This window comes from Diorhabda sublineata, chromosome X (genome assembly GCF_026230105.1).
Source record: "Diorhabda sublineata isolate icDioSubl1.1 chromosome X, icDioSubl1.1, whole genome shotgun sequence".
In the NCBI taxonomy this organism is placed as follows: domain Eukaryota; kingdom Metazoa; phylum Arthropoda; class Insecta; order Coleoptera; family Chrysomelidae; genus Diorhabda; species Diorhabda sublineata.
The window spans coordinates 27,180,171-27,208,056 of NC_079485.1; the positions used below are offsets into that span (position 1 = coordinate 27,180,171).

At 31.1% G+C, this 27,886-nt stretch overlaps 1 protein-coding gene across 1 annotated transcript; it reads left to right on the forward strand.

Moving 5' to 3' along the window:
• The first annotated feature begins 1,985 nt into the window (after positions 1–1,985).
• On the forward strand, positions 1,986–25,984 carry LOC130451447 (BCL2/adenovirus E1B 19 kDa protein-interacting protein 3). The gene is made up of 3 exons (XM_056790465.1): positions 1,986–2,197; positions 6,181–6,452; positions 25,582–25,984. The coding sequence occupies exons 1-3, from the start codon at positions 2,161–2,163 to the stop codon at positions 25,816–25,818; spliced, it is 546 nt and encodes a 181-aa protein (XP_056646443.1). The 5' UTR covers positions 1,986–2,160; the 3' UTR covers positions 25,819–25,984.
• Positions 25,985–27,886: the final 1,902 nt, after the last annotated feature.

Consider the following 27,886-nt stretch of genomic DNA (forward strand, 5'->3'; position numbering starts at 1 on the left):
AACGAATGCATTAAAAAGTAAAGATACAGTTTTAACTCCAACAAACTACCTAGAGTTTCTCAGTACGAAACCGAGGTTTCCAAAGACTCCACCAAGGATAATATTAATATGCTGAACAAAGTTTAATTTACTATCAAATGTAACACCAAGATCTTTGAATATTCAGAAGTTTTAAGCACATTATTAGAAATGTGATAATTAAAATGAAGGGGGTCAAGTTTTCAAATAAAAGATAAAGTTTTACATTTTGAAATGTAGAGAGGAAGTGCATTTTTATCGCACTAGTCACAAATTTTATCTATATCAGATTGAAGTAAGTGGTAGTCATTAATGTTAGAAATGAAATGATATCGCTTCAGATCATCAACATAAAGAAGAATATTAGAAATTAATCCTGAGACAATGTCGTTTATAAATATTAAAAATAACAGTGGTCCAAGAACTGAGCCTGGGGGCACTCCAAAAGATGCATTAATTTCTATGGAGTTGAAACCATGTTAAGTCACTTTAAGTTTTATATCCATGAGATATGACATAAAAAGTTGGCAAATTATTTAATTAAACCTATGTTGGATATCTTAATAAGAAGAATGGCATGATCCAGGCGATCAAAAGCTTTGGAAAAATCTGTATAGATGCATCAACCTGATCACCGTTGTCCAAGTGTGCTACTGCATATTCAATTAAGCACATTAAATTCAAGACCGTAGATCTATAAGGATAAAAACCATGCTGTTCATTACATATGCATAGTTTCACGTGGTGGAAAAGAACTTTGTAAAACAGAATTTCAATTACCTTAGTACCTACAAATTACATCATTATATTCCAATTATTTGTCCAAATAATTCATATACACTTGTATTGATAACCACTTTTGTATTCCATTATCTCAATAAACTCTGAAGCCAATTCCTCAATTTTTTGTACATTTGAATGTTTAAGTTTTGAATTGTTTTAAATTACCAAAAAAGGATACATTTATGAAAGGCTTTCTAATCGATATAAAATCAAGATGCTTTGAACTTGAATATAAATTGAGAAAAACTTAGTACATACTGGCAGAGAACCATTTGCATTGAACAGTATATCGATTTTAAATAAATAGAAAAAAGTACTTTGGGAGATATACTGGTGAGCAAAGTATTGATGGTACATGTAATTGATTATCCTATTTAATACTCTAAGGGGAAAGACTGCTTAAGATACTGATTTAATTTATTTGAAGATAATAAATAAATGTTTTTAATTTGCTATTCACAGCAAATATTGATTCACATCTATTATGAGGGTAACCAAACTCGAAATTATTATATTTCTTAGACCTTTTATATATTTATGTTTCTAAATCGTTTTGACTTTAGGTCTCTTCTGTTATAAAATTAGTTTTCTTTATAATGTTTGAAAGAAACCTAAAATCAAGACGATTTAAAAACATAATTATTATTTTCTATCTCTGCATATTAAAATACGACTAAATGTTGAAGAAAAGTTATTAAGAATTAAAATTTGAATAATCCTTTTTGTGGTTTTGGCCCTACATTTGAGTGATGTATGATTCTTATTTCAAAAATTTTCTCTGTGCAAAAATACATGAAGCAAAACTAAGATTTTCAACAATATTATTATACTTTACAGAATGATTCATTTTACTTACCATGAGATACAACAGTTTTGTACTTTGAAACGATATAAAACTTAATTACTAAAATCCTATTATTTTTATACATAATATACATCACCAAAGAGATCTGTTCTTGAAATTATGATCTGATACTATTGTAAAAATTATTTTCGTTTTAATCTTAAAATTAAATTAACCTCTAATACTTTTTACAGTTTTCTATCCTTGATTTAAAAATCGCCCTCTATATTATTTTGAATATAATGCCCACTAAATCTTATTTGTTTATTTTGGTATTTTTATGTGGGTTGTGATTGGCGTAAGAGATCACGTGGACCCGCGCCGTCATTGTTGAACAAAGATGAACGCAAACTAGATGTTTGTTGTTTCCAACAGATTGTCAAGTCACGTACGCCGAAAAGTTGTGTTTAGTACCATACGTACAAGAAGTTCTTGTGAATTGTTAACAGGAGTAAAATAAAACGATTTGAGTGCTGATATCGTTTAGTTTCTTTGTGTTCTAAAGGAATTTAAACATGTCATCTACAAAATCAAGCGTAGATGATCTTGGAGGTAAGAATTATTGTTTATATTCCCATCTGGTATGTCGTGTGTCATTGCTATTTGTATTTACGACTGATCTTGACTGTAAATATGCCTTATTTCTTCATTACTTGGATGAAATATTCGTAATATTATAAGGATTCTTATATTTAGGATATTTTATAGTATTAATATAGATAATATTGACTTTAGAAGTAAAATTTGTCAATTTTGAAAGGATCATTATACCAACAATAAAAAGCTTTGTGTGTAAATAGCATAATGTTTACAGTCTGATCGCTCAAAAATAGAATAAATTTAGGTTTACGATATAACAAACTATATTTATCATTATTCGGACAGAGCTTGTTTTTTTGCAGTGAATATGAATAGAAATTTTTATGTTAAGTATTCAATTTAATATTTTCAAATGTTACTGACTTAAATTAATAACTATGGTATTAGTCTTTTGTACAAAAATTAATATTATGTTCATGCGCCAGGATTTCATACTAAACAGATCTGCAATTCAATTTAGAAACCTGTTTAATATACCTACTTATATACATTTATTTACATATACTAAACTTGAAATATTTACAAAGTTTTACTTAGCATATTTTCAAAAAATATTACCAATATAGTTGTCTTGATGATATGATGATATCTGTATAAATTGATCAAACCATTAGGTACATTTTTTACTAAGATATACAAGTATGCAAGCATAATGTTAAGCTAAATAATAGGTAAGTTCAAAACTATTTAAGAAATATTTCTGTATGTACATCAAATAAATAAAACTTTTATTAATTTTCAAGCATAACAACTTCGAAGATTATTGGTATTAGTCTCTAGTAGAAACAAAATTTGGACTTCTAAAATTACACAAATATGTTTTTACAGAAGCCATAATTTATAATCCTAAAGTAATTTACATGGTTTTATATTTACTCTCTGCTTATCCATTTCACTTTCTGAATTGAAACAATATTTACACAAAGTCGCTTTTCATTATGCCTTATTTATAAATGTGTAAAAATTATATTAATTAGCCTTACTTCTTTTCTGTAAATGATACTATAAATAATTATTACCCTATTAGTTTCGTACCCTTTAATTGATTATTAGAAGAAGAAAAAAATGGACTGAATATATAAACGTTAATATTGTATACTATATAGGTATTATGTGGTTTGATATAAAAACTTGTTTTTCTCAATGACTTTTCAGAACCAGTTTCAAGACAATCTCAATTATTATTTTTGAAATTAAGGGACTTTAATAGTTGTCTATTTTACTGAACAAATTCAAAATGTTCCTGAATTGGATTATTTGTGGATTATTTGTATTATTATAAATCTGTCACCATTCTCTCTGTATACTATATACTTTAGGTTGTCATAATTTTCTGTAAACTTAAATACAAAAAGATGTACATTTTCTTTTTATACATGCTTTTTTTATATTCCTTTTGTCTTAATTTACTTTATAATATTTATATTTAGTTTATAAATATATTCATTTATTAAAATATAATTTCTATATACTTACTAATGATTTTCTTCGAAAATTCTTTGTCATATTTGTAAATTTAATTTCTTTATATATACCTATATTTTAAATTCTAATCAAATATACAAACAGTTGAGGAATTCTCTCCTTGCTCATATACTTTTTTTATTGATGCATAAAATCAGAATTCTATTTTGTGACCCCCAATATAATTTCTTCATTGTTTCAGGAATTTTGTACAGTAATGTTTTTATGTTACTTTCTAATCTGAAGCATTAATGAACAATTACTTTTTATTATGCACATTTGCACACTTCAGAAATTTGTTATTTGAAATTTGTAATGGATATTAATACCCATTAACACTTTGCCAACAATGTAGTGAAGGTTGCAATAGGTTTTGATGAATGAAAAAAATTATTAATTTTAATGTCTAATAGGAGTTTATCAGATATTGCTACAAATTGGATAGTATTTAATTTTAATTAATTTTTATTGTTAAAGTAACCAAAATCTAACTAATACAGATTTGAATTCCGTAAATTGTTTAATAAAAAAAATATTTTTTAAGATATACTTTCATTCCTGAATTAGGATAGGAACAGTTTATAGGTCCTAGATCCTCAAAACATCATATTATAAATTAATTCAATCTTTCCTTCTCCTCAGCTTACGAAATCTGTTTCAATACTGAATTAGCCAAATACCTTGATGTTGGTTGATCAATAATTGATTGAAAAGTGAATTACTATTATCTCAGTAATCTATCTACATCTACAGATCGTTCATTTTTCACATTCAACATAGGAAATAAGATTTTTTTGAAGAATTCTATAGGAAACATATTTTCTGTATTGTAATCACTATAGATTAGAAATTAGCTTTTGGCGATGATGATATTTTACATAGAAAATCCCATGTATTGTATTTTCTTTGTTGTGCATATTTGATCTCTGTATATCGGAATTTTTTTATAATACTATTTGTGCAAGTTATGTGAATAATGGAAGAAGACAGTGAATATGAGGATGATATGAGTGACAAGAAAATGAAGAAAAACCGACAGAAGAGGAATGTAATGACATAATCAACAAACTGAAACACAATAAAACAGGAGGATTAGACGAAATAGTGAATGAGCTAATAAAATAACCTAAGAGATAAAATATTCAAGATCATAGAAAGAGTATGGGAAACAGAACCAATTCCGAGAGAGTGGTCTACTGGATCAATTACACCAATAATAAGGGGAAGAAATCCTGACATTGTAGCAGCAATTATACTAACAATAATAATAAATGAAAGACTGAAAGAGGTAGTGGAAATAGGGGGATATCAAAAAGGTTTTGGACGAGGAAAATCGACATTAAATGCGATAAAACAAGTGATTGATTACCAACAAGGATTCGACATTCCATAAGTAGGACAATTATAAAGGACATGGGAAAACTACAAGTACCCCAGATATTGATATGATTGGTGAAAATGACTATGTTAAATTCTAGGACAAGGGTAATAACAAAAAACAGCCCATCTGAGGAATTTTAAATAAATGCTGGGGTAAGGCAAGATGATAGACTCTCAGCAGTGTAATAAGGGAATGTAATATCAATGGAAGTATGATTAATAAATCAATACAATAGCATATGATGATGATTTAACTCTATTAGCAAGGGACCGAAAGAGTCTTGAGAGCACATTAGAAAAAATTGTAAGTGAGGCAGGAAAAAGAGAATTGAAAACAAATCCTGATGGATATAGGGCATATAAGTTCAAAATCATAATGCAGAGCAATAAAATAAGCCGAGTAACTAAATTAAGAGTCTACAAGACTGCGATAAAACCAGTAGTTACATACACCACTAAAACTATGAGACTAACAAATATGGATGAATAACAACTAAGGATACATAAGAAGAGAATAATTAGGAAAACTTATGGACCAGCGAAAGTTGAAAATAATGAGTATAGAGGACTTATGAGCTTTGAAATTGAGAATATATTAAAAAATGAGAATATAGTTAACATTATTAAAGCAAAAAGAATACAATGAAACGGACACATTAGAAAAATGGAAAAATAGCAGGATATAAGGAAAATTACAAAATGGATACGGAATGAGAAAAAATTGCCAGGTAGACAAAAAAAAATAGATGGGAAGATCAGATTGTATAAGATAAGCAAAATCTGGGAGTACGTGACTGGAACAAACAGATACAGGACATAAATAAATGAAGAACAATAGTCGATGCTGACTATTCACAAAAATACAGGGGCAAAAGAGCTCAATTTGAGTGGCTACAATTTTCAATAGAATGTATAGCCTTGTTTATAATATATGTGGGTTAATTTCTTATATATATTCATCAAGGAGTTAACCAGTTATGATATATTTTAAATATCAGAAACATTACAAGGGACACTCTTCTTCTCTCATAATGTTAACTGATAATTTTGTGATCTGAACCACATTCTTCACCTTAAATATTTATTTTCAGAATCATGGGTTGATGTTAGTGTTGGATCAATATGTGGATCCCAAGGAAGTGCTACCCCAGGATCTATTACCCATACAATTTCTGTAGAAGACTATTTAAAACTACTCAGAGAAGCTCAAGAATCTAACCAATCATCTGCTCGAGTTTCCTTGGCAGGATCAAGACGAGATACCCCAAGAAGCAGCCCAAAATCTCCACCAAATAGCCCAGTACAAGGCCCTGTTATGAACCTTGAATGGCAAAACTATTATATCAACTCCGAAGGTAAAGAGGTAAGTTTACAACCTATTAAATAATGTAAATAATTACTCTTTGGTAGTATATTGAGATCAATGGAACAAGAGACACTGCATATACACTTCTATTCAAAAGTTTGAAATTATGTTTTAATTCGTAAAACTTCGCGATTTCACGTTATGTACATACTCCCATACTACAGGGTAGAACCCTTTAAAAATAAGAGTGAAAAAAAAATAATAGTAGGCTGAAACCTATTGGAAAAGGAGGAGATTATAATAAAAATGAAAGGTAGATAATTTACGGGCGATCTGAGGTCGGAAAGGGAAAGGGGGTGAGTTTTTAAGGGTAAAAAACGGTTTATCTCGATTTCCCGTAAAACTGCAATTCCTATGGAAAAAAGTCAAATAGCAAACTTGTAAGTAATGAAAAGATCTATAACTTTTGTATTTTCACTTTGTTCACATAACCTCATAATTTATGTGAAAATTTCAAAAAGGCCAGATTTTACGAAAAAAAAAAATTCCACGAAATTTGATGAAAAATTATCTTATGTCCCAAATATACTGTAATTTATTTGAATTGAAATTTTTATTTTTATATAATATCGTAAAGGCACCCCAATTTTCGAAAGAAAATTCTCCGTTAAAATATCAGCTTTTTTTAAAAAGTTGTTGATATTTTGGTTCGTTGAAATCTCTACTTTTTGATGGTGTAAACAAATATTACCACCATCATGGTAAACTTTCTCAGTCAAAAGGCAAAAAATTCGCATCCAAAAATTTCATATGTACAATTTTTGGACATTTATTAAAATTTTACAATCCTATTACTTATATTTATCAATGTAACATGGAATCCACGTTTTTCGTGTAATTAGAATGAAAAAATTTAATGAATAACTAGAATTAGAAAAAAATTCGGATGCGAGTTTTTTGTGTCTTATTTTTTTCCTATTCTGAGAAAATTTACCGCGGTGATGGTAATATTTTTTACACTAACAGAAAGTAGAGATTTCAACGTACAAAAATCCCACCAATTTTTTTTATAAAAGCAGATATTTGACGGGAGAATTTTCGTTCGAAATTTAAGGTGCTTTTTCGATATTATGTCAAAATAACGTGAAAAAATACTCATTTCAAATAAATCACAACGTACATTGGACATAAAAAGTTAACTCTTCACAAAATTCCGTGGAAAAAAATGTTTTTTGTAAAAGATAAAAATTACAAATGAAATGAAAAACTTGGTTTTTTGTATTTTTCACATAAATTTTGAGGTTATGTGAAAAAAGTGTAAATACAAGTTGTAGATCTTCTTATTACGTACAACTTCGCTATCTATCTTTTTTCCATAAGACTTGTAGATTTGCCGGAAATAGAGGTAAAATATTTTTAATTATTTTTCTTCTGTCTATGTTTGTGCTAATTGTTTTCTTATGATTCCATCTTCTCCAGTTTTTTTAATGTTTATGCCTTTGTTTTTGTCCATTTTAAATTTATCATTTTTGATGATTTGATATTGCAAACAAAAATATTGGGTAACCTGTAGAAATTTTAATAATTTATGAATCTGATGACCTTGCAGGTACTGTTGCTCGGTACATAAAATACGTTTTCATCAAAAATACGTATTAACAATTCATCATTTATTATTTTATCATATTATCTTCAGAAAATATATTTTTTGTACAAAATAAACTTGACATTAGCCTAACCTTCAAAGTATTGAAAACAAAATACATTTTTGATGGAAAATATGTAGAAACTTAAACAAAACTATGATTGATTTGTTTCACTGCTGTAATAATAAATAACAGGAACCTAAGTGGTCCATTTAAAAAAAAGATTTTATAATTACACTATAATATGATTATAATTAAGAAGAATGTTGCAAATTAAAAAGAAAGTAATGAATAATTAAAGATAATTAAATTTCCCACTTTTCTTTAGTTAAACAAATCTTTAGATTACACTATCTTACAAATATTTATCATTGAAACAAAAAGACTTCTTTTCGTTCTTTGAACATAATCTCAAATACATGATTTTGTTCGTGGGAGCGAAAGATCTTAAACTGAAAATATGGACCCCATATCTATAAAGACCCCAGCTTGGTGACAGAAGTCAAGAGGGCCAGACTTAGATGGCTAGGCCACTTGAAGCTTATGCCCGATGAGCAAAACCAATTATTGGAATAACCTACAGGGGCTGAGTCAGGCAGACACTTCTGGGAAACTATAATCAGAGTAGATCTGCTGAATATATCAACCTAAGTAAGAACAATTAAAAATACTAACAGGAGTTCTATTGGGGCAGTGTCGCCTCAACAAACACCCTAAGACGCTAGACTTAGCTGATGATGTGGCGTGCCGATTTTGTTGTACAGAGGACGAAACATCTATACACATTCTCTCGAAGTGTGAAACACTAAGGAACTCCAGAGCGCTACACCTGGGAGCGCTTGAAATAGAAGACGAAGATATCTTAAAAGTAGTGGGATTGATTGATCAGCTGTAAGGGGGACAATAGATCCTTTGGATGGCAATTTATACGAGATCCCAAATCTATATATACATATAAATATATATATAAGGAGAAGCCTGAGAGCCTGCGACTGCCTGGATGATATCGAAGAGGATCTTTGGGAGCTAGATGTGAGGGGGCTGAGACGCCGTGCGTTGGACCGTGATGACTGGAGACCAAATGTTGTAGTGCAGTTAGATAAAAAAAATTGACTGTTTTAGGAGTAGTTTGAGCTTTGAAAATTCCAATTAAGCATTAAAATAAGCAACAACATATTCACTCTGATATTTGATAAGAAAGGAGCATCCGGTTCCTTGCAATACAACAAAATTATTTGTAATCCAATGAAAAACTAGATAAATCACAATTTTTGTTTTTTTTTTTCAAGTAACTGCTTTGGAGGAATCATACCATACCTGAGTCATCAAAAGACACTAACCAAGTTTCTGAATCTATCTCATGTTCAGTTATGGATGTTATTTTAATTTGTGTATAATTGAGAAGTCTCGTTCTTTTGATATTGTTCTACTTTTTCCAATACTTACTTTGTTATTTAGAACATTGCATTTCTGTTATCCCAATATAAGACATATTTTGTCCATGTTTGATGAGGTAGTCCATAAAATTTGTTCTTTATGTCTGGTGAATCATACAAGTTTATTTTTTGTTTTCATTGATTAGAATCTTTGTTATTAATTTAAAGGCATATAAAAATACCTTGTTATTATATTTAGTTTGTGATTAATACTACAAATAGAATTTTTCTTATCAGTCCAAATATATACGCAATACATTTTTTCCAGACAGAGTGTTTTTAAAATATCTAATCATCATTGTTGTGAATGGAATCAGAAAACATGTACAATATTTTAATAAAAGCAATTAACATTATGGCTTTGCGTAAACTATGTTTGGAAAGTAATCCGTTCACTGGCGTTAGGAAACTAGACAAAGTGAATGGGTCATAATCATATGATTAGATACTTTTTAGTCTAGTAATGGAATCCTATAAGATACCCAATTTACTGTCTGGAAAAGGGTGGTAAAGTTACTCTGGTCCCCTGACATAGGGAACTAAGAGAGAACGACCGAGGAGATTGCATCCAGGCTACTAGGACAAGCAAAGCCTTTCCACATTCTTAGTAATAGGAAATATTCTAGTATAAAAATGGGTTGATTTAATCATTCGTATTTATAAATTCCTCATACATGGTTATCAATTGACATGTTACTAAGGCTTTTGTACTTTTTTGGTTTGTCGACATGAAAATAGCTTATTGGTATTACAATTTGGTGCTAAATCCGTGTGCGTTGGTAAATTGTTCAATAATTATTATTAAACTTCAAAAATCCATTACACAACTGAAAAAATGCCTACAGACAAAGAAAAATACAAAGTGGCGGACGTGAGAGGTTTCGAAATTCGTGGAGTTTTGACTCATTACATCATCTCCCTTTTCAATTTTTTCAAAAGTGACAGGTGGCTGCTATCGATAATAAATTTTTCAAGCTTTCTGTTCAAATCTTTAATAATTTAAAAAAGAAAGCAAAAATAATTTTTCACGAAACTCCTTCTCCAAGCTGGCAACAAATCTGTAGGAACAAGTAAGATTAGTTTTTATGAAATTCTTTAAAAAAGGGAAAAAATCCATCCAAAAACCAAATTTCAGTTTTGGTATAAAGATACTTTAGCTCACAAGAAAATTATGTGAAAAAATTAAATACAGTGGACATGTTTGGAAAATTTGTAGAGATTTTAAAGTCATTGTTCGTTTGCTTGAGCTACAGCTTGATTACACAAAATATTGCTGTTTCATTTGCGACAGCATTGAAGAAAAAGTCACTACACGAGCTTGGATTACTTATTCCAGGATAGAGGAATGTTAAAAATGGTCCATTAGTGAACCCTTACCACATACTATTACAACTGTTGCATATAAAGCCCGGCATGATGGAAAATTTTGTAAAAGTTATGTCTAAAGACGACAGTGGATTCTTATACCTGAAAGAAATTTCCAATGTTTCTCAATAAGTCGTGTGACTCACACACAGATGGCGCTGCCATTGTTAAATCCATATGATGTTTGTGAAGTACCAACTTTCAAAAGACTATGTGTAAAATGTCATGACGTCAAAAAAAGTGACAGCCATTTAAGTGAGGCTACTTTTGTTATTTTCAAAACAATTTCGTGTGTTAATTTATCATTTATTCTTGATGCAAAAAATGCTGTACAAGCTCAGCAATGGCTTGTAGTGTGATCCGGAATCTGTTCCATCGAAAGAAACCATTTGTTATTGGTTTGCTGAATTTAAACATGGTCGTACAGTCACCGATGATGGTGAACGCTCTGGTTGTCCAATTGATGTGGTTACTGAGATAACTGAGGACGTAAAGATATCAGAAGACAGTTTGTGTACAATTATGCATGAACATTTGACCATTAGAAAGCTTTTGTCAAAGTGGGTGCCGAATTTACTCACAGTCGATCAAAACCAACAACGTGTTGATGATTCAGAGCAGTGTTTGGCAATGTTTACACGTAATAAATTAGATTTTTTGCATTGATATCTGACAATCGATTCATCACTTCACTCCGGAATCAAAATGATCATCATCTGAGTGGACTGCAGCCGGTGAACCACGTTCGAAGCGTCCAAAAGCACAACAGCCAGCTGGGAAAGTTAACGCTTCAGTATTTTCGGATGCGTATGGAATATTGTTCATCGACTATCTCCAAAAGAGAGAGACAGTCAATAGAGAATACTACACAGAGTTGTTGGATCGTTTAAATGCAAAAATAAAAAACGGTCTCATATGTCGCTTACACTTCGTATCGCTTCTTCATTCACCGTATAGTCCAGATCTGGCCCTCAGTGATTATTGTCTATTTGCTGATTTCAAAAAATGCCCGCTGATAAGAAATTGAAGCCTATTTTGAGGCAAAAGACAAATCCTTTCACAATCGTCATCGATAAGAGAAGTGTTGGAATGATTGATGAACAAAATCGATTTTTGGCAAAAAAATGTTTTTTCCTTACTTAAATTTTGTTGATGTGTTAATGACGCCTCATAATCACTGCATTTTATATAATTTCTAGATACAGGGGTTTTTTGACCTTCAATATCTAATGTATCATCATTTTTTTTGGTTCCAAATAAAACAGTGATTTCTACTTTACACTGTTCACTTCCAGTTTACGATATTTTACTAACAAATTATTTTTATTTCAATTTTATGTGTAATTATAATTGATCATGTTTACAGTTTGTGATTTTATTCGAGTTTGGTTAGTTACAGATATTCGTAAAATATAAATATCTTTAGTTTTTGAAATTATTTTGGGATTACCGTGAACTGTTCCAATGTCAATAACACTTGACTGATTTTATCTGCATTACGTGTTATTCTCTACCATTTTAGACTAACTTTTATTTTTCGCAACCGTTTGGTACATTCCTAATATTTCTATTACACACAGTTTTTCGTGTTTCCATTTAATTTACAGGAAGCTAATCATACGAATGCCAATATTTCCATTAAACTAAATATAGTTTTTATAATTAATTCCAGAACTATTAAAATCTGTTGCATATCCATTACACATATAACAACGAAACCGGATAATACACGTAATGTTGTTTCCAACCCAATGGTGGTAATGTTACAGTGAATAAACAGAATGTAATTAATCTCTGGTTATTTAACTGAAATAATATCAATATTGTAGTGTTATTCTGTTGGTGTCTAATAGACAAAGGGTTTATACAGTTACATAAATATCGTGGTTTTATTATGAACTGGGCATCAATAAAGTTAGACGAGTTACGATTTACGTAAAATCATGAAATTTCCATTAAAATAAATAAAATTTCCTCAAGCAAGAAGAATCTTTAATACAAAACAACTACTACAATGATAACATCATACCTTATTTAGACTAGCATACTCCATAGCAATGAATAAAAAATTTATAGAAATTGCTTGGGGATTGTAAAACCACAAGTTTATGTTCATTTTATTGGAAGACTAGTGCCTTAGTTTATGGTGTTTGCTAGGGGATACTGGTGCCCAGGTATTCATAAACCATTTCTATTTCTTACTTGCTGCGTTTTTTTGGAATCATCATTTTGGTGGTATTAATGACATCTCAATGTCTATACCTTGTTTTTAAATTGGGAGGACCATTTTAGGAAACCTGAATCACACCATTAGAAAAGTTACTAGATTGGACATAAAATACTAGTCGTATTAAAATTGTACTCTCTAGAAATGATGAACCACAAACTAAATAATACTGGTCGACAAAAAAAATTATTTTGTAGTACCAAAAGAATGAAAAATGATTGTAACACGTAAGGTTTTTATGTTACATTCATAGAACCATATTCATTGGTAAAAAATTTAATATTTATTATAAAAATACGTTTTTTAAATCGTATATATTGACAATATTTATATTTTACATCTAATAAACATGCCTCACATCTATTAAAAACGAAAACTTTAAAAAAATCAAAATATTAATTAGTTCTACTTTTTCCTTTTATGAGTGGTTGCATTTTCTCTTTTTAAAAATCAACAGTAATCACCGATCATAGCCGAATCCCATCGTCCTTGATACCGAATTTCCATTGTTCTAATATCTTGGTGGAACCTTTCACCCTCCTCATCTCTGACAGCTCCCAAATTTTTGGGAAAAAATGTCAGATGGTAATGGAGGAAATAAATTTTCAATGACAATCGAGCACCAAGGGATTTGTAGGTGCCTAGAAGTTCATCAACTAACTTTTGGTAGTATGGATCCATATTGTTGCCCAAAAATCCCCTCACTACACTAACAAATGCCTTCCATGCTCTTTCAAGTTCCGGTCTGGTAAGCTTTTTCGCAAAATTGTCATCGTCCAGCAATTTTCTTATTTGTGGCCCAATAAAAATACCTTCCTTTAATTTGGCATCACTCAATTGGGGAAAGACTTATCTAAGGTATTTCAATCCATCACCCTCTTTATCCATAGGCTTGCATTAAGACCCTTTACATCTTCAAGTTTAAAAGTAGTATTTTTGATTGACACTTCATTTTTTACTCGAGTCCGAATTAATTCTATAGGGATCAATTCACAATGATATGGTGGCAGCCTAAGTACAATATTCATATCAAATTGTATATTCTTAGATTGAAACCATTTTTGTATACGTTTTTTCACTGTAGATGTTGTTGGAACCTTTTCTACCCTACGATTGTGGTATTACGCATTGTTCTTTACAATCACATCTCCTTCAACAATTATACCAATACCACTTCATTTATATCGTCATGATGATCTTCAGTTTTTTCACTTTCAAATATTGGCAATCCATCTTTAACAAATTCATGCTCAGAATCCGCATGAAGGACGTTTGCCTTTTCCAGATGGTTTTCTCAGACCTGTAGACAATCCTTTAAGAACAGCATCTCTTTTATCTCGAATAGATCCATCAATATTTTGGAATTCGTATGACCTTCATTTAGCCAGGTTTCATTAAGATAATAAATGGATCTCTGCTCTCGCCTATACTGTTTAATATACAGGGCGTTTCAAAACTTTCGCATGCGAGTTATATCACTGCATTGAGCGAAAAAAATCTATTAAAAAACACCAAACAATCACATGTCTATAATGCATAGATTAATCGCAAATTAATTCACAAGGTTTTTCCTCACTTTAGCCGATAAGTGGCCTAAAATTCCGGAGCCCCCTTTTTTGGAGGGCGAATGATGTCTGCTAGTACTTGGAATGTTATCTGGATCCATTTTTAAATTAGTCCAGACAAGAATTTTATATTTTAATAAAACAAAAATAAAAACGCAACAAAGAACAAAATGAACACTATTTGTTGACAATTTGTACAATTGTCAATCATAATATATGTCAAAAGTGCGATGTAAAACCGGCTGCAATTTGACCAATCAGAACTTGAATTCAAATAAGTCCTCCTAGTTTAAAATCTGGGTATAGTTTAAAAACGGGGTATAATTTAGTTTTTTGCAACGACTACGAATAATTTAAAAAATATATTTTATTTCTACACTAGGTATGTTAATGAAACAGTAATTTGAATACGTAGGAAATAGTTGTTAGAAAAACATGTCGCCCTTGAACAATACACCTAAATTTAAACGTCATTAATTTACTAAGGGTTCATAACAAAAATGTAATTCTATGTTCAATTATTTCGAATCAACAATTGTGTATTTAAGTGTAACAGTTACCTCTTATTTCTTCTTTGTTTCATATGGAATCTATCACAGTGGAGAAAACAATATTAATATCGAAAACATTGACATTTACTACATATTTTTTTGTTTTCAAATGACAGCTACATTTTTCAATTATATTTGAAAAACTCCAAACTACAATAAATGTTTTTCGCAAAGGTAGCCACAAGAAGAGGTTTTGTACAAATTTATTGACTTTAAGAAGCGTAATCATTATGATTAGAAGTAAAAAAATAATCTTATGTTCATGACAGGAAGGAGAAAAAATGATAGATGGGCTTTAGAAACCCTTCCAAATTTCAAGATAAAAGTTATATACCTTGATTTTCCTTTATTGCATATTCATTGTGCTTCCAAATTAAAATAATGGTTTACTATTCAAAAAAAATTTATACAATCAAATTCAATATTGTTTAGTATTTCTACATAGTGGAATTTCAAACTATGGCTACAAACATGGCAATTCAGGAAGTAACGTGATGTTACTCATCAAATTATGAAATTAAAATTTGTGTACCTGAATTTTTTTTATGTAAAAATCAGTTTTTATTGAAGAAAACTGAAGTTTGAGTAAAGGTATATAACTATACAAGCAGTGCATGGTAGGAAGGAGAAAAGTTGTCAGATGGGTTTTAGAAACACTTAAAAATTTTATTGATTTGTAAGTTGTTGAGATTTTCTGTTTTTTAAGGTCATCAGGGCTTAGTCGACTTCTTGAATGGTGACTTCCACGTTATTCCTAATGGTCAGTTTTTTTAATATTACCATCTTCTTTAACTAGCTCTGTTGAGTAGTCTATCCATTTGTCTTCTGATATTTGACTTGATTCGCTAACCTCTGTTATTTCTTTCCGTTGTTGTCTTATCACTTTCCATATTTGTATTTGGACGCTCCCCCTTAGAGAATAGTTTCCAATGACCGCTTTTCATCTGCATAACTAATAAGTGAGTCGGTCCCTAGTCAATTTGTATCTTCTGGTAATTCGCAAATTTTAGTTTTCAATATTTTTTATATATTCACATATTGTTAGTCAAAAGCGTTTTTTAAATTAATATATTATCCATGTTATATTTCTTATACCATAAACAAATTAAATACATTATTGATTTAACAACTGTAATAACAACATATGGTATACAAATTAAATACATTTTAAACAACCAAATTATATCTGAATTCATTTCAAGAAAAAATATACATAAATGAGTGGCAGAAGAATTGAAAGAAAATTAAAACAGCTGCTTATAAGATGATGGTCCCAGAAGTACCTGGCCTGATCTAGAGATGGCGGTAGTTGTTCAAAAAATATCATTGTTTTAAAAAGTACACAATCTATATATGTTTCAAGTTTGAAAACGACACGCTGTTTAATATTTGTTTGACAGCCATCAATAGTGAACGTTTTTAGTGAATTTGTAAACATGGAGAAAATTGATCATCGTTATGTACTACAATATTTTTATTTGAAACGAATTTAGCCCAACCAATATAAAAGCTGAACTAGATTCTAATCTGGGGGATACTGCTTCTTCGTTATCAACAATAAAATATTGGGTAGCAGAGTTAAAACGAGGCGGTAGGACCTGCAAAGACCAGCTTCGTAGTGGTCGGCTAAATGCGGTAACGACTCCAGAGACGTACTGGATGATCGTCGACTGAAAGTTTGTGTGTTAACAGACATAGTAGGCGTTTCAACAAATACGGTACATCACGTATTAACTAAAAATTTGAACATGAGAAAGCTGTGCGCAAGATGGGCTCCGTGTTTACTCACAATGGAACAAAAACAGCGTCGTGAAAATGTTTCCATCGAGTATTAGGCAATGGTCCACAGAAATAAAGCAGAATTTTTGCGCAGTTTCATAACCATAGATGAAACGTGGGTCCATAATTTCACACCCGAAGCAAAATTACAATCAAAACAATGAACTGCAAAGGGTAAACCGATTCCAAGGAAGGCAAAAATCGTTCTGTAGGCAATGTCTTGTCAAGAAATTAAGCAAAAAGAAAGTGTTATTTCATCAGACAATGCACAAGCTCCCTGTTATTACAATGGCCCAAATTAATGAATTAATTGATACCTCATGCACCCTACTCGTCAGATTTAGCCCCCTCGTATTATTTTCTTGTCCCAGACTTGAGAAAATGGCTCGTTGGTCAAAGATTTCCCAACAATCAAGATATTTCGGTAGTTAATGGATATTTTGAAGGCCTTGCCGATTCTCATTATTAAGAATATCGGGAAAAATGTATGGATCTAAAAGATTAGGTTGAAAAATGTTTGTGTTTTCTTTGTAAGGTCAGGTACTTTTGGGAACATCCTCGTACGCTTGAGATTTTTATATATATTTTCTCAAGTACCGACACTTTTGTGTATAAAAATAGCCCCAGGCTTTTGCGTTGTAGTGTTGTATGTTTTTTTATAAATACATAGGGAATATGACCTTTATGAAGCAACAAATATGACGCAGTGTCAATGTCAAATATTATAAATTATAGTAACGAAACTGAATATTTCGTTTGTGAGATTGTGTACATTCCCAAGTACTTATATAAAACTGAAAACTATTTCGAGGGTTAATATTTGCTTACATATAAAAACATCATTTATAAATCACAGCAAATTAAGCATACAATTCTAATAATAGGAAATGCATTGAAAATATCTGTCATTATAAATAAGAGATGAACTTATATCTCATATCTCATTGTTTTCTATTAAAAACTTTTGTTTTCTTTAAACAATATTTTAAATGTGATAAATACTCGTCTTTGTACTGTTTTTAATTGTGTTTATTAATAAACACACCTTCACGTTTATGTTCGGTTGTTTGTACGTTTTTATTGTTTGCTAGCAAGCTTACGCTATTTTTAGAATAAATAATGAATTAAGGAAAAAATAAAAATAACTACCACCATTTTTTTGCAACGTGCAACGATAACAATGTACAAGACTTTAGTTAGATGGTGGTATTGATTTTTTAAGATCGAGGAGATTGACATTGGTGGCTAGACACGCCGCACGGCGCCGGGAGAAAATATCTATTTACGGGCAAATGATTGAGCTTAAAATGGGTTCATCCTTGTTAGACATCGCGCAATTTAAGTGTTTGTTAACCTTCAACGAAGATCTAAAACAGATGTAAATAAATGTACCAAAGGCAGCCATTATTTAATTAAATATTCTAACTTTAGTATGCCACTAATTATAAACTAGAGGAACATTATTTTATTTTATGCTCAATCAAAAGTTCTTTGACTCATTTTTTGTGGTGATTCAATCCACGTTCTAACCAATTTCTTTTTTAAACTAAAGTTCATTGTACGTTTTGGCTTTTTCCGCTAGTTTTCTCTACTTTTTCCTTTCCTGGGTATTACTCCACCATCCACGGACTCTCATTTTATTCAGATCACTTGTTACTTGACTTTCCCATTGACTTTTTGGTCTTCCTTTGGGCCTAAGGATTTCCATTCTGTTATTTTTTCCACTTCACGATTATTTTTCATCCGTTGTATATGTCCTAGCCACAGTATTCGCTGCGATTTTAGATATCTGGTTATTGTCTCTTCATTTAAGATTTCTATAATTTCAGTTTCACTTAACTTTTTTGGCCCATATATTCTTATTTTTCTTTCGAAGGTGTTAAGTTTTTCTTTATCAGCTTTTGTTAGATTCATTCTTCTCCATAGGTTACTGTTGGCATTTTATGAGTTTCATGATTCTCTTGGATTGTTTCAGGGTTTTTCTCTTCACAATTTCCTCTCCTCGTTCATTATGGTTGTTAACTATTACTACTAAGTTTTAAAAAATATCAACCTCCTCGAATATATATTTCCCTATTCTCATTATTCCCTTCATTTAGTTCTAGTCTCCTTTTACTAGCTTCTTGATCGATCTTTAGGCTCTTTACACTTCTCGTTATTGTCGCCAAATTATCTGCGTATGTCAATATTTGGATGTCCTTATTAGTAATTGTACCTGTCAGCAGTATTTTATTACCCCGTCTAGTACTATATTAAATAAAGTTGTTGATATTCCGACACCCTGTCTGACTCCTCGATTTATATCGAATTCTCGAGTTTCTCATCATCATTCTGGTGAGCTCTATCAATGTTTTTGGGACGTGCTATGTCTCTTTTTAAGCTGTCGAAAGCTTGTTTAAATAGAATGTGGATATTTGTATCTTGATTGTAACATTTTTCTGTAATTTGATTTAAAATATGTATTTTTGATCCCCCGGGTCTAAATCCATTTTGATGGAATTAAAAATATTGTAGACCGTGTATAGTAGGGCGACAGATCTATAATTAGCGCACATTTTTGGGTTTCCTTTTTTGAATAGCCCATAACATAGTTATTTATATTATCACAATGAAATTATTGATTGGTTCGTTTCCTGTTTAACGTCGTTTATAGCTTCATCAAATTGTAACTTAAACTATAGACGAGCATTCTTTACTAAAATATAACATTCATGATTCTCTTGTTGGGGATTTTCCGTTGAATTGATCGCTATTCTTATCCAAAGCAATTGTAATGTATTTATTTAGCATAAATGATCTGTAATCAATAAATTATAATTAGGTTGCTTGCTTAACAATCCAAAAAGTATATTTAACCTAGATAAATGTGTTTGCACTAACTAATTAATATTACCCAAATTACAGTCTTTGCATTGAACCATTGAACTACTTGTGTCGTGACGTTGTGTAGTATGTAATTTTTCTGTAAAATATAAAAATATATTAGAATATTTTCTTTAAGCGAATGAAAGATAAATTAAGTAGCAAATGAAATTAATCAGAAAATGGAAAGGAATTATCTTATAAAAGAATGTATAAAAAGCAGTGGCGGCTCGAATTTTGAAAACTTCATGAACAACTCGAGAAGATTTAACAATTAACCACCTAGAGCAGTGGCGGATTTACAGATTTGGCGCCTGAAGGCTATCCATCTTTTGCCGCCTCTACTTTCCTTTGAAACTCACAATCATATAATTCACATTTTTCTTCAATAAAACATTTTAATTTGCTTATCTGTTAATAAAGCCAGAACTATGGAAATGTTTTAAAATGATTAGAGTAAATGTATGATTCAAAAAATGTTTAAAAAAATCTTCCAATTGTAGTTTATGATATTTATCCTTTCAACTACCCCTTGGACACTTACGGAAAGTTATTTAATTCTATGTAATGTAAGCACAATTCATGAAATTCATCAAATCATTTATCGTGTAATGGAACTAGACAACAAAATTTTAGTGGTTTTATTCTTACACAGGCAGCGTCTTCTTCTTGTCTATCGAGAAATTATACAGTGGAATTCTTTCTCCAAGGCTTAGCTTTCTAAAGTATTTTCTTGGTTTCTTCTTCCTTGATGAATTCATTCATGCACAGACCTTATTTTCGCCATCATGTTCAAGAGGATTATGTATATGCATACTGTAAGAAATTGTGAATCATCCACGTCCAAATATTCGGCTTTCTCTAGCAGTTCAGCAACTGAAAGTAGTTTCTTTCTAAAAAAATCAGAGCTGTAAGTAGTTCGATAGATGATTCGTTAACGACCCAGCGAACAAACACGGTCACCTTTCATCCTATTTAAATACAATAAAAAGAAGACATACATTCACAAGAACACCTAATAAAGACATAAACATTATTATATGAAAAAAATTAATGACACGGAAGCTTCTTATCAATAAAAGTTTGAAAATAATATTTCTTGTTATATTTACGTTGGTAATTCGCAGCGTCTAGAAACACATGTACGCTTTGGTGAGTCGCACGGGGGTGAGAATTCGATAAAGCAACTACGTTCTTTTATATAGATGTACTTTTAGTGCAAAATTTTCGTTGCAAGGTTCGCTTCCGTTTATTCTGTCCAATTCCGAGGCTTTTGTTATCTGGCTTCATAACAGCTGATGTTTTACGGGATGTGTTCGTTAACCCCAAGGCCAAGTAGAGAGATTTTGTCTTTCTGGCATCCAACCAGCACAAGATCAGCCTTCAATACGGCTATGGAGCTTCTTCTGCCCGCTTATGCACCGTATCGGCGCTGTTGGAATACTTGATAGTTCGGTCTCTCACACTAACCTGTCAGAGATTCTACCAGCAGCTTAAGATGCCGTCGACATAGCTTAAGAGGTCATTAAGACACTCATGCTCCATCACCACGACAAGGTAATGTACTCCCCAAGATGTACCGTACAGTACTAAGGCCAGTGGTCATGTATGCTTCTGAAACCTGAAAATGAATGTTAGAGATGAACTGAGACTCAATTAGTGAGAGAGGAAAGTACTTCAGCGGATCTTCGACCCAATGCGAGCCCATCCTGGTAGCAGAGATCAAAAGTGCGAGACTAAGATAGCTTGGTCACGTCGAACGGATGCCGAAGGGGCCAACAGTCTAACTTGCATATCGGCAAAAGCCGGAAAGCCACAGACTACCAGGACGACCACGGCGCAAACAGGACTTAAAAAAATTGGGCGCCCGAAATGGAGGACAGTTGTCCGGTAACTTTAGTTTATTAGTTGTAGTTTAGCTTTTCTTGACTTAATATCTATCATAAATAGTTCTTCAATCTTTTCAAGCAAAAAAAGCTTTAGTATACTTGCATTTAAATTTTTATTAAATTCGTCTTCTTCGTATAAACAATAAAATAAATAATTTGCCGCCCTTTGAAACAAGACGCACTAGGCTTTTCAGCCCGCTCAGCCTGTTGGTGAATCCACAACTGATCTTGAGAGACTAAAGAAACTAAGGTATAGTTTGGGAGTCAGGACAGAACCTTCGTTGCGATGTAACAATCTGTTTCGTAAGAATTAGGTTCTTTTTGGCTAGCGCTTTGTAATTAAAACTGTCTATTTTGGATATCAATTTGTTTACAATGGATAACATGGAAAGAGCTGCTGAAGATCCTCGGTCATTGAATATACGTTTTAATTGGATTTAGCATTGGAAAACATCGTTCGGCTTCTAGTATTGATATGGGAGTTGTACAATTTCACAACAAAACATAATACAATTTTCGAAAATATATATCTATACATATATATATCTATACCTATATTCCATTATACCTCGGTATATTCAACCTAAATGAGAATCTAATTGACCCAAGATATTGATTGATTATAATAACGCATATTCTATGCAATGATAATGGCTTTCGAAGTTCTCGTGTCTCTTCAGATTTTAAGTGCCTTAGATCGCTGACCCCTACTTCCGTCTACGCTTTATCGCCACTAAAAAATAAACAGGGGAAACAATATGATGCATTTTTTACAACCACACAATTATTTTGGTATAAATATCTTGAGTAAACTTTCTTATGCAAGTTTTTTTCCTACTCACCTCGGTTTATTCCTTAATAATATTTGCCTACCTTTTGTTTTTAACCTTTTCTTCGTATGAATATCTACAAAATATCTTCGTGTTAATTCGGCACAAAATCACACAAACTCTATTATAGTATAATGTTATGCAGTTTAAATAGTCCTAAAGAACTAAGCAGTCTGGAAAAAAGGCGAAAAAAGGTATTCGGCGCCTAACCCACAGTGTGTTACGTGTTGCGCTGGACTAAATGTATCCAGCTTCTCCAGTTGAATCAGCCACATAGTTTTCAACCTCCAGGATTATAACGTAGGTCAGAGTGTGCATAGCACGTTCCTGTATCCAAGGTAATTGATAATACTGCAACAACGTAAATTGATTCTTACCAATCAACTGCTCTAATTATATAGACGTGAAATCTGAATAGACTGGACTTTTAACTAGACGCGATCATCTTAGATGCCATATCTACAGCATGTGCATCATGAACGATCACGAGTGCCGTTGATGCACGGAGAATGAGTAAATTGTACATCACGTCATCTGTAAGTGCCTAGCACTCACTCGACCGCGATTAAAACACTTAAGAAAGTCTCTCAGCTTGCCTAATGACATCAAAAGCTCAAAGCGCCTGATTAGCTTCTCAAAGGACATCGGTAATGTCAAGTGGGGCACGATGGGCCTATCAGAAGGCTTATGTTCCCAACGGCCCTTGGCCGCCTACTCGCTACTATGAACGTAAATCGAAAGCTAGGTGGATAATTCATCCTGTCAACTCAAAATTTATTATTATTTACATTAAATAAATATTCGAAAATAAAACGTCGCCATTTTGTTGTTTTTAATACCAGTGAGAAGGAAATAACTGATTATATAGGTCCGATAAAAAAATGATGTTTTTGAAAAGCCGAAATTGATTTGAAAATCAATTTATACATACAAATGAACTAATTCGTTATTCAAAATTTAGTAATCCTAACATAAAAATTAAAAGATACGATATATTTGAGGTTATATGTGTAATTTCTCATTACAAATACGTTATTTATATAATACCACTATTATTCTTCTTCTTTTTCAGTAATTTATTTCAATATTCTTACATCTTTCTATTTGTTTTAGTCAAAATCATAACGTAACCTCAATTCGTTAATTTGAAAATAGTAATAAAGGTTTTTATTATTGATGAATACATCAGTTTTTAATATTTTCACTAAAATAACACATCGTACAAAGCGATCTCGAAGTAACAAAAAAATTCTGTTTTATCAATTTATCATTTACAATTAGAACTTGCAGTGCTCATGCAGTAGCCCGCCCCTGGTACAAGGATTCATTACTAAAATCTGATCGGTTCGGCTTTTGTATAAATTAAAATTTGCCTTGACCCGACAAGTCAATATCAGATATCGTCACCGTGTGGCATCTGTGGTTAAGTTTTACTATAATATCAATATTTTATCATCCTAGAAACATAACCTAACAAAATATTTGATTATCATATCTATTTACAAATACAATATAGTTATTGGCGTCAGTTGATCACGTTGCCACGTTAACTATAAATTTTTTATCTTTTTAATGTATTCTAATAGTTCAAACTAAACACTTTAAAACGCTGATAACGGAATTCATTGCATACTGAATAAAGTTATTACTCCCTTTAATTTTTTTTATAGAGTAATAAAATCATACAATGTACAAAGAACGATGTTCACTTATGAATGAAAGTTAAGCCGATTTTACACGTTTCAAGTACCTAAAGCTAAAGTTACTACACCCAGTAACTAAAATTTAAGTCCGGTTTTTTAGCATGTGCCTACATTTTGATAAGTATTCCGGTTTAGTTGTTATTTAATACTGTAGAATTAAACATGGCTGAAAAAATGCGTGCAGCAATACGGCATTGTATCATGAACATATGTGGTGAATTATCAGAAACACTTGCAGAAGAAAAAGAAAAATAAGCGTTGTTGGGTACGAAAATGAATCAGTCGAAGAGATGTATATGGTGCTTCTTCTACTTGATTAAGAGAATTAGCAACTGAAGACGCACCAGAATATAGAAATTGGTTGAAGATGAGTAAAAAACGGTTTGAAATACTACTGGATCAAATTACGAAAAACAACACAGTAATGAGATCGGCTATTGAGAGTAAGTTGACCTCAACGCCTGTTTAATTTCGGGCACTCGGAATCCTTTTATGCCCATGATCACCTCAATTTCTTTATACAACGAATCCCGAGCTTAAAGCAGTAGTGGAAGAAACTACTTGCTCGAGTATATGGAGGTAGAGGTAAGGAGAACCATCTCTGTGCTACAGAAAGCGTCCATCAAATTCTTTACGTTAGGGAGGCGCTACTATCGCATGAGTGTAAATTTTAAATAAAGCGCTAGAAATTTAAGAATAAGGACAGAGAAATAAAGAAGTGATAATTGAGACTTTCTTTCTAAAAATTCAGAATAATTAATTAACATTTAGCGTTATCTCACAGTAGCTTTTCTATGTTATATTTACAAAATTATTTTGTACTACGTGAATAGTTTAGACCAATATTTAATTAACGACTCTAGTCATTTAAAATTTTTTAACACTGCATACTTCACTCTATCTAAAATAACTAAGTTCATATAATATCTCGTCCGACAGGAGCGCCAATCTGGTCAAATTTTGAATTATAATTTACCGTCTACAAGCGGACAGTTTTTAAGCTAAGCTCCCATATGAGATGGTCCTCCTTACCTCTACCCTCTATAACTCAAGTAAATAGAAATTGTTTCTATTCAAATGACTAAACAGTTTACTAAATTAGGTACTTGCGCAAGTACTAAATCAAGTTGTTTTCACCATACAAGTAACTAAATTGAGCCACTTGATTTAGTAATTTGCTTTAGCTACTTGGCACGTGTAAACTTGGCTTCATATTTTGTTTTTGTTTAAAAAATGTTTTTGCTCAAATTTTCCTATCAAATAAAGACTGAAGAAAAGCGATAGGTTAATCTGTATTTATTCAGCGTTTTACAATATTTGTTTTTCCTTACAGGATTCGTCTGACTGGAGTAGTCGTCCTGCCTCCCTGCCTCCAAAGAATTGGACCTTCCGTCCCCACAACAGAGATCTCAGTATTCGATATGCACGCTTTGGTAAAAATAGTATTTTTTCGCGTAAAGGTCTTTGCACTTTATTCCTGACTAACCTCGTATCCCTTCTACTTGGAACAGGAGTGGGTTTATGGTTGAGTAAGCACGGATTTTTTGTTTCAGCCATTAAATTTCGTTAAACAAAAATATAATGGTCAGTGTTCCAAGTTATGTTTAATTTTTTATATGGCTTTTTTTTTGTTTTCTGTTTAAAGTGACCTAACATACAGATGATTTTGTCACGTGATTTTGAAAGTATAACGTACACTATATATATATATATATATATATATATATATATATATATATATATATATATATATATATATATATATATATATATATATATATATATATATATATATATGCGGGATATGAAACAAAAAAAAAGTGTGACAATTCTGTTGTATCAAATTTTAGTATATATCTAAATTAAATGTTAGATCACATAAAGATTCATTGAGTATTGCATCCTATTTTTTTTTCATTAATTGACTTTGTTATCAATAAAAGATGTTTAAAGTATAATTTTTTATATTCCACTTCGTTTTATTCCTTATAGATAAATCCGCCATAAAATATTTATATAGAACGAAAAACTATGAATTCTTTGTTTCTTTATTGTATATAAAAATTATTGTTTGTACAGAATTTTGACATATCTATTTCGTCCCACCTGGTTATCATTTGTAAATTAGATGTGTAATACTGTTAGCCACTGATTTGTTGGAAAAAACATATTAAAATATACTGTTATACTCAAAAAAATTATTCTGAAACATTTAATATCCCCTACAGGTCAAAAGTTTTTGCCCACCCTCTAGTTTTCGTCATACACAACATATAGAAACAATACGATCGATTTTGTTATTCATATTTTGAGGAACATATATAAATAATAATATAGTAATGAAACTACAGTCTGTAAGTTTTTACCTAAACTATATGATGACTCAAAATTGGTCACAAAAGAAGAACTAAAACAGAATATACTGTGCCCAATGTATATAAAATCTGTATTAATATTAGGGAAAGTTTGTTTTCTATTATAACAAACTCATCGAACAAAGAAAATAGGAAGTTCCATCCATTGTGCGTGCAATATTTCACTAAAGAAAAAAGGGATTGTTAATTGTGTTGGTTCAAAAAGCACAGCGTCTCGTAGGGCTAACTTGGACTAAACTACAAGCATAAACACCGAAAGAATAATTCACAGAAGAATAAAAAACAAATCAGCCGGTACTAAGGACACTATTATTTTTGGTTCATAAGACACTTTCGAACAATAATATGAAAGAAAAATTAATGTATTATTTTGAAATTAAATGAATGGATTATGGGGTTAACAAAAACTTTTGACCGTTAATTTATATTAATATTTAGTTTGGAAAATTTTTTCAATTTCCTTTCAAAATCCTCCTCCTTCGATCCCCCAATTTTCAATATTTACTAAGCATAAAATTACTATCAAACTCTTGTATCAGTTGGTGTATCATATATTTTGTTTTTCAGTTTCCTTCTTATGTTAACCATAGTGTCCGTGCAGTACAACTAATGCCTAAAACCTCACCAACCTCCAATTGCTAATAGTATAGGATTAATTGTGCTCTGAATATGATTCAAATTGTCCTCTAGAAACACAATGATTCACCTATATATCTGAAACTCAATGTTATATTTGCCTTACTTTCCACCAGTAATCACACCTGAAGTTGAATTAATTACATCAAAAATCACAAAGCTGTTGATTAGAAACGGGTACTTGCATTTTTTGAAATGTATTCATTTTTTTGTTTATTTTACAAGTTCTGATATGAAATAACGTCAAAAAGTATAATACTTCAGATTAACTCAAGTTTAATAATAACGATTATTTTAGAATAACAGATGTATATGCTTATTTTATATTTTATACCTATATATTATTTATATAATGTCACGCATTATGGCGGCCTTACTGAAAACAAAATTTTTAACTTTTCAATAATAAATATTGAACGAAGAATTGAAAAAAAATTATGATAAATGTTTTATATAAACTATCCAAAACTTTTTTTCTCTCAAACCATGCAAGTATCCTTTTATGAACAGGAAAAAAATTTCTATGAATACAACGTCGAATATTTAGTGGAATATACAAATTTTTTTAATACTTCTAATAAAACGATATATCCATATTGATAATGTAATAATTTTAACTCTAGTCAA